The sequence below is a fragment of the Penicillium soppii genome, assembly GCF_028829465.1.
Source record: "Penicillium soppii strain IBT 18220 chromosome Unknown utg000003l, whole genome shotgun sequence".
NCBI lineage: Eukaryota > Fungi > Ascomycota > Eurotiomycetes > Eurotiales > Aspergillaceae > Penicillium > Penicillium soppii.
Window position 1 is genome coordinate 747421 of NW_026643233.1, and position 16648 is coordinate 764068.

The window sequence follows — 16648 nt, forward strand, 5'->3', positions numbered from 1 at the left end:
CTACACGTTCTTTTAATCGCTGTTATCCTTGCATCGTAGGGCTGCATACTACCGGAGTGGATCGTCGGGATCTACCATGCAACATTCTGTCTACTATAAAATAACACGGAAGAATCAACAAAAAATAAAGATGGAGGTGATACGAAGTACCTATATATAATTTTCAAACTGCAGTCGACATATTTCGAACCCTGGCGTTTGGGCTTTGCTACAAGCCCCGTAAAGGGTAGTTTCATAAAGAGGGTGACTACTACATACAGGATGACTTGACACACGTCCAGCCGACTAGGCTGTGCAGAAGGGACGTCTGAATTTCCTGATTTTAGGTATATGTAGAATCCTTATGTTTTCAATTTTCCTAGTTAGGAACCACGGTCTATTTGTGACTTTACCTGCTTTCTATGTCTCTTTCGAAAGATCCATTTAGCGGCTTTCTTAAAGTTCATCGAAGTCTCTTTCCATATCATACATATATAACAGGTGATCACTCCTAGTATCGCTGCAGCCGAATACCTTTCAGGCTTTCCAGCCACAATATCCCTAAACACTGTACCTACGTAAAATTCGCTTCAAGACTTTGAGGTTGTCCAACATATTATGCCTCTACTCCGACTTTTTTTGCGCAAAACACGCTCTGGGATATAGACAATGAAAAATCTACTATTGCATACTAGAATACAGGGTACTAGTATCCTAAAATATTACTCAATAATCTTGACATCCCAAAATCTCGTCAGATTATACACCGCCACGTTTCCATTGTGGCTGGGCAGCGGGGCGCGGATTTAAAAACAGTAGCACCCCGCTCCGCAGGCATCCTCTTTTCTAGATGGTTTTCTAGTATTTTAATTTCTTATTTCCTCTTCATTCTTCTTCCACTTCTACGAATAATCTCGATACTCAAAATGTCCCAAAAGGATGATTTGGCCTACGGTGGTTACTACCAAGGTGAACGTGGGTCCGGAGACGGATCCCGAGGCCTAGGCGATACCTTCAAAAAGCTCCGTGACACTTATAAGAGCCACAGCTCTTCGTCGGGTCAGGCTAGCCAGACATATAATCCAAGCGGCTATCAAGGTGTAAGCTTCACTGGTTCACAGCGGCTGATATATTCACTGACGCTGTCGCTGACAGCAGAGTTACCCTACCCAAAACGAGCCCCCGCAATACGGACAAAGTCAACAGAGCCAAAGTACAAGCGGACAGCAACAAAATCCCAACTACCATGGCAACCCACCGAAGGAAGATAAACTCTCCAGTTTCTTGGGTAAGCTTCAAGGTACCGTGACCGAGTTTGGTTCCGAATTTGCAACGAAGATTGGTACAACCATCGATCCGAAAGCATATGCCGAGTACGGTCCAGCCAAGCCCAATACAGAGAATCGGTTCGGTAGCTTTGCTCCTCCCCGTGAGCATAACGACGTCAAATGGTATGTGGATGGCTGCAGCTATTTTTGGGCTGTGTCGCGGGCTTTGGAAAGTGCCCGAGAGTCTATTTGGATTTTGGACTGTGAGTGGATCCCAATTAGTATCATTAGATGTCAAATGAACTAATTTTATAGGGTGGCTTTCTCCTGAGCTCTATCTGAGAAGACCTCCGGCGAAGAATGAGCAGTACCGATTGGACCGTATGCTGCAAGCTGCGGCTCAGCGCGGTGTGCGGGTCAATGTCATTGTTTACAAGGAGGTGACGCAGGCACTCACTCGTATGTCTATAGGCCCTACATCGCAACGACTATAGAATTTTTGAACTGATATCTTACAGTTTCATCGTCCCACACCAAACATGCTTTGGAAGATTTGCACCCCAATATCGCGGTCTTCCGTCACCCGGATCACCTGCCAGACCGTCAAGAGCTGGCCGCCTCATTCGCGTCGTCCTTCCAGAATATGACCCTCGACTCAGCTAGCATCAGCAAAATGTCAAAGGACACTTTGAAGGGACTGTACGGGATGAACGAGGATGTTATTCTCTATTGGGCTCATCACGAAAAGTTGTGCTTGATCGATGGTCGAACTGCCTTTATGGGTGGATTGGATATGTGCTTCGGTCGCTGGGATACTAACCAACATTCGCTCTCGGATCTGCATCCATCGGATGTGAACCAAACGGTGTTCCCTGGTCAGGACTACAATAATTCCCGTGTCCTTGATTTCGAGGATGTCGTTCACTGGGAGAATAATCAGCTGGATAGAAAGAGCATGTCTCGGATGGGGTGGTCTGATATTTCCGTGAGCTTGCACGGTGCAGCAGTTGAGGATCTTCGCCGCCACTTCGTTGAGCGATGGAACTTCATCTATGATGCGAAATACAGAGTCCGCAACGAGTCGAGATACACCAGGTTGGCATTATACGGTCGGCCTACTTCTTCGACACCCCAACAGCAACCTGGCCAGCAGCCTGGCCTGCAACCTGGTGCGCAGCAGTCTAATCTGTACCCTTCGGGACAGTCAAGCCCAAGCCAGCCTCCCACGCCATCCTGGCAGTCGAAGCCTAACGCAACATCCCACTCACCGTCGTCGATTCAGACTCCGTCAAGCTCAATCCAGCCATCGCATTCCCAGTTGCATTCGCAGCCCCAGCAAGGCTCCGCTGCATATCAATCCTACCAAGGTGGGAGCACCCCGACTTTCCCACCGCCGCCCGGCCAAGCCTCCACGAACCAGTACCAGCAGCATCCACAAAGCACATCCCCATCACACCAGCCCGAGAATGCTTCAACCTACCCTGCGCCCCCTAGCTATGCATCTTCTGCCCAATCCAGTCACTCTCCCAGTCAGACGACGGGCCAATACAGCTATACTGGAAACTCATTCCCTCCTCCTCCGCCTGGGCCCCCTCCGGCCCAAAGCAGTACGGATAGCGAATACCACCCCTACCCGGATGAGAAGTCGGACCAGAAATATTACAACACTACCAATAACTCATACCAGCCGTATCAGGGTCAACAGCAGACTGCGAATGATACTGAATACCAGCCATATCCGGATGATCACCATGGCATGAATCAAGCTACCACCGCGAATGCCTCATACCAGCCATACCAGGGTCAGCAGCAGGAGCAGAAGCCTTACTACGCCCCACCGCCAAACCAGGGTTCTGGAAGCCCCGCCCCGCATCAAGGCCAGAATCAAAGCCAGGCGCCATACTACCCTCCTCCCCCAGGCCAAGAACCATCACACTCCAATACTCGCGGAATTGATGACCACCCGTATGCAAGCCGCAACCAATACGAAGGTGATCGTGAGAGAGGCTCTCTGGCGCCCCGCCGCTTCAAAGAAGACCTGACCCAATATGGAAACTCTCTTCGTGGTCAGCTCGCTGGGCAGATTCATCAATACCAGGATCGACTGACTACGTATGGTCGTCCTTCATCTTCCCAGGGACGAGGAAACATGTCGTGCCAGATCGTACGCAGCTGTGCGAAGTGGAGCAACGGTACCCCGGTTGAGCATTCAATCGCTGACGCCTATTGCGCCATCATCCGGAACAGTGAGCACTTTATTTACATTGAGAACCAGTTCTTTATCACTGCGACAGGTGACTCCCAGCATCCAGTCAAAAACCAGATTGGTGCCGCAATTGTGGAGAGAATCCTCCGTGCTGCCCGCGCTGGTCAGAAATACAAGATCGTGGTGGTGATCCCATCCGTTCCCTGCTTTGCTGGCGACTTGCGTGATGATGAGACTTTGGGAACACGTGCAATCATGGAGTTCCAGTACAACTCCATCAATCGCGGAGGTCACAGCATCATGGAGCTGATCGCCAAAGAGGGCTTCAACCCTATGGAGTACATCCGGTTCTACAACCTCCGCAATTATGATCGTATCAACAATGGAAGCATGGTTGCTGCTGCTGAATTGCAGAGTGGTGTCAACTACGAGGATGCGAGCAGGCAGTACGACCAGCACACTGCTGGTCCTGGTGGCTATGCTCCCAACACCGCTCGAAGCGCTTTCGACACCACCGCGCCATTCCAGAAGTACCAGCAGGGTGCTCAGCAGGTACAAGGTAGCCATGCTTCTTCCAGCCGATGGGACAGTGTCAGCGAGTGTTATATGCTTGGAGGAGAGGATATCCGTAGGGTGCCATGGAATGGTCACCCCGATGCTGAGATTGATGCTTTCGTGAGCGAGGAACTCTACGTTCACTCTAAGGTATGCCCTACTAGAATCAGTCGTCAGGTTCGAATATCTTTAAAAAAAAAATCCAAACTGACCGAATTATAGGTGATGATCGCCGACGATCGTGTGGTCGTTTGTGGATCTGCAAACCTCAACGATCGTTCTCAGTTGGGCGACCACGATTCTGAGATTGCGGTAATCATTGAAGACTTCACCCCTGTGCCGTCGACCATGAATGGCAAGCCATGGACTGCTAGTCGGTTTGCCGCGTCTCTTCGTCGCCAGCTGTTCCGAAAGCACCTTGGCCTTTTGCCAGCACAAGACTACCAACGACCAGATGCGAACTTCGAGCCCGTGGGAGTTCCAAATGAATTCGATTTCGACTGTCCGGAGAGCAAGGTCGTTGCCGATCCGCTCTCTGACACTGCTCAAAGTCTTTGGAACTCGCGAGCTCACACAAACAGCGAAGTCTTCCGGAAGGTATTCCACGCTGTCCCCGATGACATGGTCCGCAATTGGTCCGAGTACAAAGAATTCTACGAGTACTACTTCCACAAGGCTGATGAGCGCAAGGATGGATTCTCGCGTCCTGCGCGATACCAATGGGGCCACGTTGTCCGTGATAATTTCCCACCTGGCGCGGAAGGCGCGAAACAGGTCAAAGAGCTGCTTAGCCAAGTCAAGGGTACTTTGGTTGAAATGCCTTTGATGTTCTTGATCGAGGAGGACATCGCGAAGGAAGGATTGACCTTGAATGACTTGACCGAGCCGCTCTATACCTAATAAGGAGAATGCTGGACTGTAATTCTATTATCTTTATATGGATCCTAGCATTTTTGAATATCTAGCTAAATTGTTTAAGCGATGTCTTTGTCTTCGTTCTGAATTTTCGAGTGTTGACGATCAAATCATCAAATTGACAAATTGAACACACATTGCCAAGTCCGGAGTATATTGTTCTCAAGAACAATAGTGCGCGTAAAGTGGTTGTGCTGATTGGCCAAGGCGGGCTTCTTTGTCTCTTCCATCTCCTTCGGGTTAAGCAAACATACTCTCGATTTGGCCTTTCATCTTGCTTAATATTGTTCCTTAATATTGTTCCTACATTCAAGCTTCGAAATGGATCCTTGCAAATACTGATGGAGGGGGGCGTGCCTTGATCAAAGACAAACCTAGCTGGGCCACAGATGACTCGGAGAAATTCAATTCGAAATAACAACAAGTTCCTCGAATATGTGCAAGTTTTATACAGTGAAAACAAAGAGTTCAAGTTAGAGGCAATCCAATTTACATTCATGGTGCAGAAAACAATATCAAACGCCTCCGCAATGGTCATACACCGCAACGCAAAGCCATGCGTTCTGGGTTGAATCTACACCTTCGCCAATACCCAATGCATTCAACCTAGCTGATCAAAGTATTATTCACATTGTATCCCGCGTTCTAAATGTGATCCCGGCCCTATTGACTATCGACCAGGTCATCAGCTCTGAATATAAATATGGAATGCTCATTCCATCTCCAGGAACTTTCTCCTCCACCCCTCGCTCACATTTCAATTCTTCCAAACACTTTACAATCTCTACAATCTTTCACGTTTTAAGCTACTCTACATCTTCAAAATGTCTCGTGCTCAGGTCCAGAAGGGTGAGTCTCATTCCATTGCCATTGCTTCTAATAATTGATATACTAACATGTCTGGATAGCTCCGGGTGGTAGCTGCGTTGTCATGAAGGCTCCCGGTGGCGGCTGTGTTGTCATGAAGGCTCCCGGCGGCGGCTGTGTTGTCATGAAAGCTCCTGGCGGCGGTTGCGTTGTCATGAAGGGTGAGTACTACTAGTTCCATTGAAGTACGCTTTGAGAATATACTAACCTTTGCAACAGCTGCTGAACACTAAATGCACTCAATGGACGTGACCGATTCCATCATTCATCATTCTGTCAATCACCATGGACAGTGAAAGCAAATCTTTCAATCTTCGCCGCTGATTCTTGAGAAAATCATCAACCCTTACAATAAAAAGATGATCCTTCGAGACATGGCCCATTTCTGTGCTTGCTTTATTGTGAAGACTCTATATGAGTCTGTCTGTCCAGTTCATTCTTTCTTTGGTGCTGAGAACAGTTCGTCTGGCAGCATTATTTGATCGTTGTCTTGCCTGGGCCTTCGGCAACTAACGATATCGAATTTCATCTGCCGACTTCGTCTGTTTTGGCTTTGCCGAACTATACGTGGACATCCCGGGTGACAATACATTTTTAGAACAGGCTTTGTTTCTTCATTCCTTGTGCTACCTTCGATGGATTTCTTACAATTCTTTGATAATCAGGCTGATTGTTAACTCTCTTTATTCAGTGGTGCGGTTTAATCTGGTTTTTGGTTTGATGGGTGGTCTGGATTGATTGAGATAGTCATTTCTAGTTATATTGGTTATGATAGTACACAGGAATGAATCATTGCTTTGAAGAAATGCTGTCTACGGTAGTCTTGAAAAGGGTTTAAAGTGAATTTACTATCTTCATTTGGAAAGACTTCAAGAATGGCAGAGACATACTAGCTAGGTACCCCGTTTCCATCTTGAACTGACCGTTCGAGATTTCCATTGATCAAATTCAAATTATTATCCGCAGCAGATCGCAATTCCTTTGCAAGATCACCATTTTTTGAGACAAGCCTGAGCTGATATCACACAAGAGAACATTCATAGTGGGAAACCATAGAAATGAGCGGTTCTCTGGTGATTTTGTCATGCGACCTGATTAGACATCCTATAATCCTAGATTAGCAAAGAGCTAGTAGCAGCATCGTCTGAGAAAGCTCTAACTCACGTTGCGAGAAACGCAGCTGTAAAAGGCTGGCAGCAGAACCTGGGGAGGCTTCAGTCGCTGGTCCTCAAAATCAAGGAAGTCGACGATCAGATTATCAAGCACTGCCTCATCGCAATATTCCACGTTGAGACGCAGCCCCTTGACCCAAGCGCGAGCTGGCGGGTTACAACCGACAGCCACAAGGAACTGGCAAACCACAAAGGTGTAAGACATGTTGGCAAGATCATTCCATCCGTGAAGTTCCTCAAGTGCTCGGCGCCACTTCCTGACAAATTCCTCTGGATTATTAGAAGTGTACAGAGTGGTGACTCAGTTACTGTAGTTGGCAAAGCGAGTGCCGCGGATCGGAGAGGCGAAAGCTTCCTCAAGAGCAAGAAAGGCAGAACGACCGTCGAAAGTGTTCCAAATGTGCGACTGGACGCTTTGGTGAATAGTGGCGTTGATAATAAGCAACAAATCAGTGTTGGTGCTGCCGTACTGTATGCATTCGGCGAGCTGCTCGGGATTTGCTTCTTCATTTTCGAAGACGGGCTTGGGCCAATCGCCTTTAAGAACCCGGAAGTAGTTCACGTTGATCGGGTCTAGCACCCTCTTCAGGGCAGTAACCCATTCGCGGTAGTTGCTCTCGCCGGTGAGAACTGGAACACTCTTAAAGAGCTCCATTTCGCTGACAGGACCAGCACGGAAAGGGGAATCTTGTTTTACGCCCATGGCCCTGATAAATTGCATTAAAATTATTCTCAAATAGGTAGCCATTACAGTATGGGATAATGAAAAGGTGGTGAAGGGAGAACTCACGGTGGGTTACGTGACGGTAGAGTGATTGTCCTTGTAGCCGCGTGAACAGGCGCTGGCGAGGTCTCAACGGGCAACTGCAAGGTCGACACATGTGCCGGCGGGGTGTTCTCGACGGGGGCCGGCATGGTGTCAACATCCTCACTGGTTGGCTCCTTCACTTCAGCAGTCACCATTGAGGCGCCAACAACTTCACCCGTTGGCTCCTTCACTTCAATAGCGGCATTCATCGTGTCCAGGAACTCGTGGAAACAAAGTGTAAGAAAACGCAAAAGGAAGAGAAGATGCCAACTACCTAGGTAGCTACTCTTTGTTTTTATATTGCTATCGATATCGATGCTATCGCTGTAATCGTTGCTTTCGCCGCCCTACATATTGTGTTTGCAGATATCTCTCATTTACGGGGTTTGGTGAACTGAGAAGCAGTTATGTCTAGGAGGCTTCACAATACTCTACGAACCGAGCAAGTAGATTATCATCTTTCTTTCACCATACTGTTATAGCTATACTTTCTTTTGCAGGTCACCTTTCGCATCTTTCGAATTCTATGAACATATGGCGGCGAACTATACCACAATATTGTTTGTTGCAACGTGATACTTTCAATGTATACTGCTTTTATGTTTTTGGACCTCATGTGTAAACACAGATAATGCAAGCATTTGTTCATGGAAACAATGTTATGTAAATCAGGTTTGTACAAAGACACACTTCTGTAATCTAATTCCAGATATTCATGAAGTTGCGGATTTCAGCCACCTGAGCCTCCTCAATATCAGAATAACTCCCGAGGTTCGCTTCATCGGGACCAAACACGTCACAAACCGTCTCCTCGATTTGACTCAGAGTGAGACCAATGAGACCAACAGACCTAGCATTTCCAACTAGACACATTTCCTCACCAACCGCAGCCTCAATGAGACCTTCGCCACCTTCTGCAGTCAGATCAGCTTCGAACCGGTGGAACACCTGCCGAAGAGGCTTCAACACTTCAGCACGGAAAAACTTGACAGTCTTCTCGAGCTGAAGCTTACTACACAGGGAAGGTGACGAAAGTAAAAGATAGTAAAGGTTCAACGCGGAGTGAAGTGGTGGGCCTTGGGTCTGGGTGAGACGGGTCCAGCTGGTGATGAGATCAGTCGAATTGGCCGCAGCCACTGGCTTGAAGAGAGCTGGGAACAAGGCCCAGAAATGTAGCGGGTCTTGGAATACTGTGCCAGTGGATTCATCAGGACTGCGCAGCAATTCATCTCTCAGCCATGCGATGGCGCTATCGCGGAGCGAGGCAAGACCCTCATCCTCCAAGATCTTATGGATAAGCTTGAACCGGGTTTCAGGTGATGGATGACTCTGGACCACAGCTGCAGGAATCTGGCGAACAATACTGTGGCTTTGTCGTGCTGTGCATGCTGTCAAGGTGAGTACAAAGTCTTTGAACTCAGCCTCGCTCGACGAGGAGCTAATCGGTTGTTGTAGAGCGTAGGCAGTCAAGGCTAGAAGGGAGTCAAGAAGTGCATGTGGTTGACCGAAAGCTATTTGGTCTAGGCTTGTAGACCCGCCAACAAAGTGGCTGAAGATCTGAGCCAGCTCAGGGAAGACAGGCACTTGAGGGAGCGGTTGACCAGAAGCAAAAAGGGTTGCTCCTGCGATTCGCCCAGCTAGGAGAAGAAGAGACCCATGACGCTCTAGTGGAATCTGGTCGGGATTCGTTGGTGGTTCATCAAAATCGAGCTGAGCCACTTGATCGGTTGGCGAATTGGAGATGATCGAAAGAAGTTGTTTGTTGTCAAGTCCAACATCTCGCGACAGAGCCTAAACAGAATAAGGTTAGTCAAGATATTCTAGCTTTCTTTCTGATATTACTGTTCAATTCACACATACCACAAGCTTTCCCATGATCATATCACGCTCTTTCAGTTCCTTGGCTGATCTATATGCCTCAGTTTGGGACTGCGCCGCCGGTAGCCGTAGATCAGGATGCAGGTGTTCCTGCATACGAATTGTCCACGACATACCCGGGTCCAGGGGTCCGGAGAAGCTCAAAAGGTATGATTTCAGCAATTCAAGCAGGCTGAATTGGATGAATTTTCGGACAAGGAGGGTCTCATTATCGGCAGAAGGAGATGGCGAAGATACCTCCGCTTCGGGGTCTGGAGCAGAGGCTGCGGTCACTCGCAACACGCTTGACTCACTGGCTACCCGTGGGGGCGGTGCAGGTCGCTTGGAGGGCGAGACTTCGCGGAGGAACTCGAGGAAAGCCAAGGTGGTCTCGTTGGTTGGCATAGAGGTGTACGCTTCGAGCGCTGCTTGCAGAGAAGTCGCCATAAATCGACTAGGGACTTTTGTTCGGATCCGTGTGTGTAGTACTGACAGCATATTGAGAAGACAATTGAACTTAAGGATGTGCAGCGGCAGCGCTTCGCTATCGCCTTCTTCCTCGTCTCCATCCTCTGGATGAAGCTGCATCAAAGATTCAGAGACTCGCAAGATTACCTCTCGTGGATTCCCCAAGCGTGCGACATCCTGTAAACAGTCCGTGGATGCTGGTAGCATAGGCAGGAGCAGCTTGACCAGGTCCCAGCCGATGTTTGTGGTAAGCTTTTCATCTTGCAATAGAGTGTGCAGAAGCGGTAGGCGTTGCGGAGTTAACTGATACTCTAATAGAGTTAGATATGTTAAGTAGTCAGTAGCTGGCGGCAACGCTTGAACTAGAGGGTCCTCCATAGTGGTTGTTGACAAGAATATTGTCGCAAGCGCGGGGGGAAGATGAAACAGGGCGATGACATCAGCGGCAGAATCCCAAAGAAAAACGGGCCGTTTGGTGTTCCGAACTATACAATCTTTGATTGTTTCTCATGTTCATTTGGTCCTTTTTTTGTTCTTTCTATGTATAATATGTTATAGCGATAGTGAATTGTGTAATCAACTTAGTCAATTCTCGTTCCCTACCTAGAACTTTAGTGACAATTTCAAAGTGACCATACAGGCACAATAGTATGTACAAATAGTTTCATCAAGGCACAGCCTTTGGCATTTGAGAGGGAATTTGAGATGTATGTCTGAGTCAGCCTGGTGGAATATTCCATGTTGATATAAAAACAATTAGCGATGGCCATAGCAGATTAGATTAACCCTTAAGTTATTTCATAAAACCAGGGTTTTGCAGTAATAGGCTCGTTACTGCCATCCATGGATGGTATAGAGTCCACGTAGGCCCGGGGAAACCCTAAAATGCAAAGTCCCAAGGTTGGTAGCTAGAGGTCAATATGTATAACTGACATATGTACACATGTAGTGATTATTAGGTTTCTTAGTCCTATATTTGCTACTTGAGGTACTTTTTAATGTCTCAGCAGTGCTAGTATAAGCGACCAGAGACCTTATATATACTGTCTAGATATTGCTGAGCATCTTAAGTCTTATTTCATTGCCATGTTGCTCTACAAACTCATGTATAGTTAGTTAGTCGTTCTTTAAAGTCCGTCCTTCTTCACATATTCCAGTATATTACTAGTTCCCTTTGGATAGTGAAGTTATACTGGCTTGTTATACCCTACTATGATTGTAGGGTTACAGCGCAATAACTGCAGCCCTACTCCAATATAGATCGTCCATGCACCTTTTACACACCATGTATTTTTATGCATAATCTCTCGTATTTCCACATCAACGGGGCGGAGTGTAGTGCGACGTAGTCAAATTCTTGGCATAAGGCTGAGATCGCGTGCGTATTCGTCCAACGTAATGCCAAGAAAGGAAATAATCTACTTTTTATTTACCTATTCCGTACGGAGGACAATGTGAGTACATTCTAGGTCGAAAAATAATACGTACCTTGCTCAGCCCTGTCCGTACAATATTGTAGGAGTTAGGTACAAACATAAGGGCGGAGTGGAACAACGCGCGGCTAGGTTTCTGTCGATCTCCCCTAAAATAACTTTGAATGTGACTGCCTGCTTCTTTCATCACTCTCTTTTTCTCTCCACTCTCCTTACAATAAGCTTCTTTATCGCTTGGGCGCTTATATCTTTTTTTTTTACAATTGCATGATTCCCAATTGATTTTGACCCTAACTAAAGACTTATCGGCCACCCAACATGGCCGCCAATGACTACTACCACACCAATATCCCACAACCCCCAAGCTATGATCAGGCTGTGCCAGGGAAGACAGATCACACAGCGAACACAGTCCCTGGAATAGGGTATCAATATCACAACAACCACGACGATCCCTCAGCTCCTTACCACAATCGAGAAAGTCAACAATCATTTGTCTCGGAGAATGGACAATATCAGACAGCAGGCCGGGCGGGCGAAGGCGACCACTACTCAGAGAACATCCCTTTAAAGGCCAACACACAATATGGAAACAATCCTGATTGGATGCGCCAGCAGACTCATTATCCCCCATCGCCAGGGGGGCTCGAGGATAGCCGCCAACGTGATAGCCGAAAGAAAAAGGGATTCTTCAACAAAAAGATTGCCTGGGCCACATACCTTTTGACATTAGCCCAGATCATCGTGTTCATTGTCGAACTGGTCAAGAATGGTGAGTTGCGGCTCTCTGTCTTATTTTATAAAAAAGTTCGGATCAACTAACAAAATCCCCTTTTTAGCTCAGTTGACAGGGTCAATCATTGAGACGAAACCCACCTTTAATCCGATGATCGGACCATCGCCATACATCCAAATTTATATGGGAGCACGCTACGACCCGTGCATGAAGAACGTGGAGGGAATTCAGAACGCCAATACAACCATCGGATGGCCCTGTCCATCGACCACCTCGACGACGACTGGCCAAAATTGCACCTTGTCACAACTTTGCTCTTTCGGCGGTGTTCCCAACCCTGTCCCTAATGGGTCAACAGATGACCAGCCGGCTCCCAACCAGTGGTACCGGTTTATCATCCCCATGTTCTTACACGGCGGATTCGTTCATATTGGCTTCAACCTGCTGGTTCAGATGACCATGGGTGCAGACATGGAACGTATGATCGGTGTCTGGCGGTACACGGTGACATACTTCGCCAGTGGTATCTTTGGTTTTGTCTTAGGTGGAAACTATGCGTCTCAGCTCGACCCTAGTGATGGATGCTCTGGTGCTCTGTTTGGTATCCTTGCACTCCATCTACTGGATCTGCTGTACGACTGGCCCCAGCGCGAGTCCCCGTGGGTCGAGCTGATCATCATGGTCCTGGGTGTGGCCGTTTCATTCGTTCTTGGCCTTCTCCCAGGATTGGACAACTTTTCTCACATCGGTGGCTTCATTATGGGTCTGGCTATTGGCTTGACTATTATGCGGTCTCCCAACGCCCTCCGAGAACGAATCGGGCTGGCGCGTCAGCCATACGTTGCCATGAGCGGCGGTGTTGGTCAAAGTGAAGGTGCGCCGAATTCTAGAAAGACTGTATCTTTTTTCGACTTCTTCAAGGGCAAGCGAAGCCTTACCTCCAGCTCCTCTGAAACCCCAGGTGACACCAAGGGTCCACTCTACTTCTTCAAAGGCCGCAAGCCTCTTTGGTGGTTGTGGTGGGTTGTCCGTGCCGGTGCCCTAGTTGCCGTTCTTGTTGGTTTCATTATGTTGATTGTTGACTTTTACAAATACCCTTCCTCGAACTGCTCTTGGTGTTACAGACTGAGTTGTCTGCCCGTCAATGGTTGGTGTAAGCAGACCAGCTTGACATACACCAGCAGCACTTGATTGGTCAAAGACTGCATTGAATTTTAAATGTCTTCACTGAATCTATCAGAATTGATACTGTATATACAATGAAATATTCTCTATATCAAATTTTTTGAAGACAACCTAGAATATTGTACTCGGTACATTGTGTATATATTGCCTGTTCCTGAATTCCGAAAATAGAAAAATGACGGCACTTCCGATTTGTGGCTGGGGCCGTGGCGGAGCATCGTAAATTACGTTACCATACAACGTACATCTCACCCAGTCAAGCGGTCGATCGTTTCACCTTTCTGCGTTCTTAGTAATATTATAATGAGCTCATCACCTTAAACCCCGATGCACAATCTAATTTTCTCTGAGCGATAATTCCACAGCCATGGCCACCTTGGCCTCGTCACCCCCGACCTCGCCCTCGTGGCCGAAACGACGCCCCCGAGCCTGGGCTCTCCGCTGTGAACGATACTGCTGTGCAGCTGCCAGCTGCTTTCCACTCGTCTTTGTCTACGGCATCACTACATGGGCGATCTACGTCGCCATCAGTATCGGCGTCAAGCCCTCAAGGAGCGACTGGATCGGTAAGCATGAGATCTCCCGAACCCGAACAGGTATACTCACATATTGGGCTGAGCTAACGGTGCTTATCGGCAGGTATCCCTAGCACTGTCGTCGCGTTTTCTCTTTATGCACTTCTCAACCTCTCCTATAGCGTCGCCGTTTTCACAGATCCGGGGTCACCGCTCTCCACTAGCCGTGGCGCTGATCGCCATGAATACAGCGCTCTCCCGCCCTCCGAACATCCGGAATTCACTTCGTACACCGTCACCTCCACTGGTGAATCGCGATATTGCAAGAAATGCCAGTGTCCGAAGCCGGACCGTGCGCACCACTGCTCGACGTGTAAACGATGCGTCCTTAAAATGGACCACCACTGTCCCTGGTTGGCAACATGTGTCGGATTGCACAACTACAAAGCGTTTTTGCTCTTTTTGATCTATACCTCTATCTTCTGTTGGGTGGTCTTTGGCATAGCAGCGATCTGGGTCTGGACCGAGATTCTCAACGACACTCAGTACATGGATACCATTCTGCCAGTCAATGTGGTCCTTCTCGCTATTCTGGGAGGTATCATCGGACTGGTACTTACAGGGTTCACAGCATGGCATATCAGTCTGGCCGTACGCGGAACTACGACAATTGAATGTCTGGAAAAAACACGGTATGTGTCGCCTTTGCGCAGGGCACTACACAGACAGCGAAATGAGCAACCGCCAAGAGATAACTACTGGGGCGAGCCGGAGGACACCCTAACCACTCGACTGCAAGGCTATGGGAACCAGATCATCGACGCCCACGCAAATGCCATCCCGGGCGTCACACGGCCCGAAGAGGGCGAAGAGCGGCTATCCCCTCTGCCGCGCCCATCAGGACCTCCAAATGACAGCAGCAGCCATCTCACGCCAGCGCAGCAAGCCCTGACCCGTTCATATGCAGAGATGGAGCGACAGCGCGAGTACGACCGGTACCACGAGTACCAAAATGACGAAGATAACGATAAGATGCCGAGCGCATTCGATCTCGGCTGGCGACGAAACCTACTCCATCTCTTCGGCGAACGCCCATTACTCTGGGCTCTCCCGGTTTGCAATACTACCGGCGATGGCTGGCACTGGGAGCCAAGTGCCAAGTTCCTCGAAGCGCGCGACCGTCTCCGTCTGCACCGAGAGCAGGAATCCACCGGGGAGCAACAGTACTACCGGGAGCTGTATCAGCGTAATCTGGATAATAGCCATGCCTGGCGCGAGGGTGCTGCGCAGCCGACACGAGTGCCCAGCCGTGGTACTAGCACCCCCGATCGGCCACCGACTTCTGTGTCGATGCAGACTCTTGCTCCTCGATCTCCAAGGCCGAGACCTGGTGATAGTGATTATGGAGACGACATTGATGGAAATGGACTACTGGATCCTTCTGTCGGTCGTCCACAAGCTTCCCGGCATGATACTGATGAATGGAGGGATTGGGATTGAGTGTAGCATACATACATATCTAGGTAGCATTTTGGGGTGTTTGGGTGTAGTGTATACTTTTAAATGCATTCATTTCCAAAGTCCATTATCAGTCGACAATGCTAATTTCCATGGCGAACGATGTTTTCAAATTGCATCTCCAAGTGAGTGGTAGTGAATAGTACAAAATCGGGCCCCGCAAATTAACCGCCAACTGTCCAGATCCTAATCTCTTATCGAATCGCCTCCACTTCTCTCATCTCGACCTCTACATCATCATTGAACAATCATCCCAGACAATGGCTTCCCCTTCAACTCGCCGCCTCCTGAAAGAAAGCAGCGACCTACACAAAAATCCAAGCCCATATTTCACCGCTTCACCAACAAGCGACACAAACCTCCATGACTGGCACTTCACCTTAGCAGGGCCACCGTCATCACCCTACTCCCAAGGCCTATACCACGGCCGCATAACCTTCCCAGCAACATACCCACTCCGCCCACCTTCGTTCCGCTTCCTCACACCCTCGGGCCGATTCGAAGTCAACCGCGAGATCTGTCTTAGTATCTCGGGCCACCACGAAGAAACATGGCAACCAGCCTGGGGTGTGCGCACCGCGCTATTGGCAATTCGCTCAGAGATCTTCGGGTCTGAGAGCCAGGGACAAGTTGGCGGCATGGAGGGAAGTGAGGAAGTTCGCAGGGAATATGCGAGGCTTTCGCTTGGTTGGACCTGTCGCGAGTGTGGGGTTGGCAACCTCGAGGGCATGAAGGAGGTTTGGGACTCTTGTCGGGAACGTGGAGTCGATGTCGATCTTGAGATCGCTGGTGGTAAAGCTGCCATTCAGGATGAGATTGAGACTCGGGCACCTGCTCAGACTCAAGATCACAGTGCCGTTCCTGGGAATGCGAACCCCGGATCAGCTCAGACGGAGGCTACGAGCCACGAGGACACTGCGCCTGCGGTTTCTGTTCAAGCCCCATCTTCTCAATCTCTGCAGACTCCTGCTCCAGCGCCGGTACCAGCGGTCATTCCTCCACAGACAATCCCTGTTCAACTGCCGATAACTGAGTCTCCTTCTGAAAGCGTCTGGCTGGACCGGGCTATCATCGGTGTTGTTATTGCTCTTGTCTTATTGATATTGCGACGAGTGTCCAATGTGGATGAACTATGAAGGGCACAAGTCTTTGTATTGATCATTGAC

The 16648-nt window shown here is 48.7% G+C and overlaps 7 protein-coding genes across 7 annotated transcripts; 5 read left to right on the forward strand and 2 right to left on the reverse strand.

Moving 5' to 3' along the window:
- Positions 1-905: 905 nt before the first annotated feature.
- Positions 906-4908, forward strand: pld2 (putative phospholipase D (PLD); the record flags this gene model as incomplete). Its single annotated transcript, XM_057237935.1, has 5 exons — positions 906-1079; positions 1135-1510; positions 1563-1706; positions 1766-4158; positions 4231-4908. 5 exons carry the CDS (start codon positions 906-908, stop codon positions 4906-4908), a joined length of 3765 nt encoding a protein of 1254 aa, XP_057100546.1.
- Positions 4909-5747: 839 nt separating this feature from the next.
- Positions 5748-6023, forward strand: N7529_002408 (uncharacterized protein; the record flags this gene model as incomplete). The annotated part of the gene is made up of 3 exons (XM_057237936.1): positions 5748-5772; positions 5832-5951; positions 6010-6023. The coding sequence occupies 3 exons, from the start codon at positions 5748-5750 to the stop codon at positions 6021-6023; spliced, it is 159 nt and encodes a 52-aa protein (XP_057100547.1).
- An 862-nt stretch (positions 6024-6885) lies between these two features.
- N7529_002409 (uncharacterized protein) lies at positions 6886-7979 on the reverse strand (the record flags this gene model as incomplete). Its single annotated transcript, XM_057237937.1, has 4 exons — positions 6886-6894; positions 6955-7232; positions 7272-7669; positions 7753-7979. The coding sequence occupies 4 exons, from the start codon at positions 7977-7979 to the stop codon at positions 6886-6888; spliced, it is 912 nt and encodes a 303-aa protein (XP_057100548.1).
- A 490-nt stretch (positions 7980-8469) lies between these two features.
- On the reverse strand, positions 8470-10473 carry N7529_002410 (uncharacterized protein; the record flags this gene model as incomplete). The annotated part of the gene is made up of 2 exons (XM_057237938.1): positions 8470-9561; positions 9631-10473. The coding sequence occupies 2 exons, from the start codon at positions 10471-10473 to the stop codon at positions 8470-8472; spliced, it is 1935 nt and encodes a 644-aa protein (XP_057100549.1).
- Positions 10474-11846: 1373 nt separating this feature from the next.
- Positions 11847-13455, forward strand: N7529_002411 (rhomboid family membrane protein; the record flags this gene model as incomplete). The annotated part of the gene is made up of 2 exons (XM_057237939.1): positions 11847-12300; positions 12368-13455. The coding sequence occupies 2 exons, from the start codon at positions 11847-11849 to the stop codon at positions 13453-13455; spliced, it is 1542 nt and encodes a 513-aa protein (XP_057100550.1).
- Positions 13456-13816: 361 nt separating this feature from the next.
- N7529_002412 (DHHC family palmitoyltransferase) lies at positions 13817-15464 on the forward strand (the record flags this gene model as incomplete). The annotated part of the gene is made up of 2 exons (XM_057237940.1): positions 13817-14015; positions 14089-15464. The coding sequence occupies 2 exons, from the start codon at positions 13817-13819 to the stop codon at positions 15462-15464; spliced, it is 1575 nt and encodes a 524-aa protein (XP_057100551.1).
- Positions 15465-15742: 278 nt separating this feature from the next.
- Positions 15743-16618, forward strand: N7529_002413 (ubiquitin-conjugating enzyme E2; the record flags this gene model as incomplete). Its single annotated transcript, XM_057237941.1, has 1 exon — positions 15743-16618. One exon carries the CDS (start codon positions 15743-15745, stop codon positions 16616-16618), a length of 876 nt encoding a protein of 291 aa, XP_057100552.1.
- Between the last annotated feature and the right edge of the window lie 30 nt (positions 16619-16648).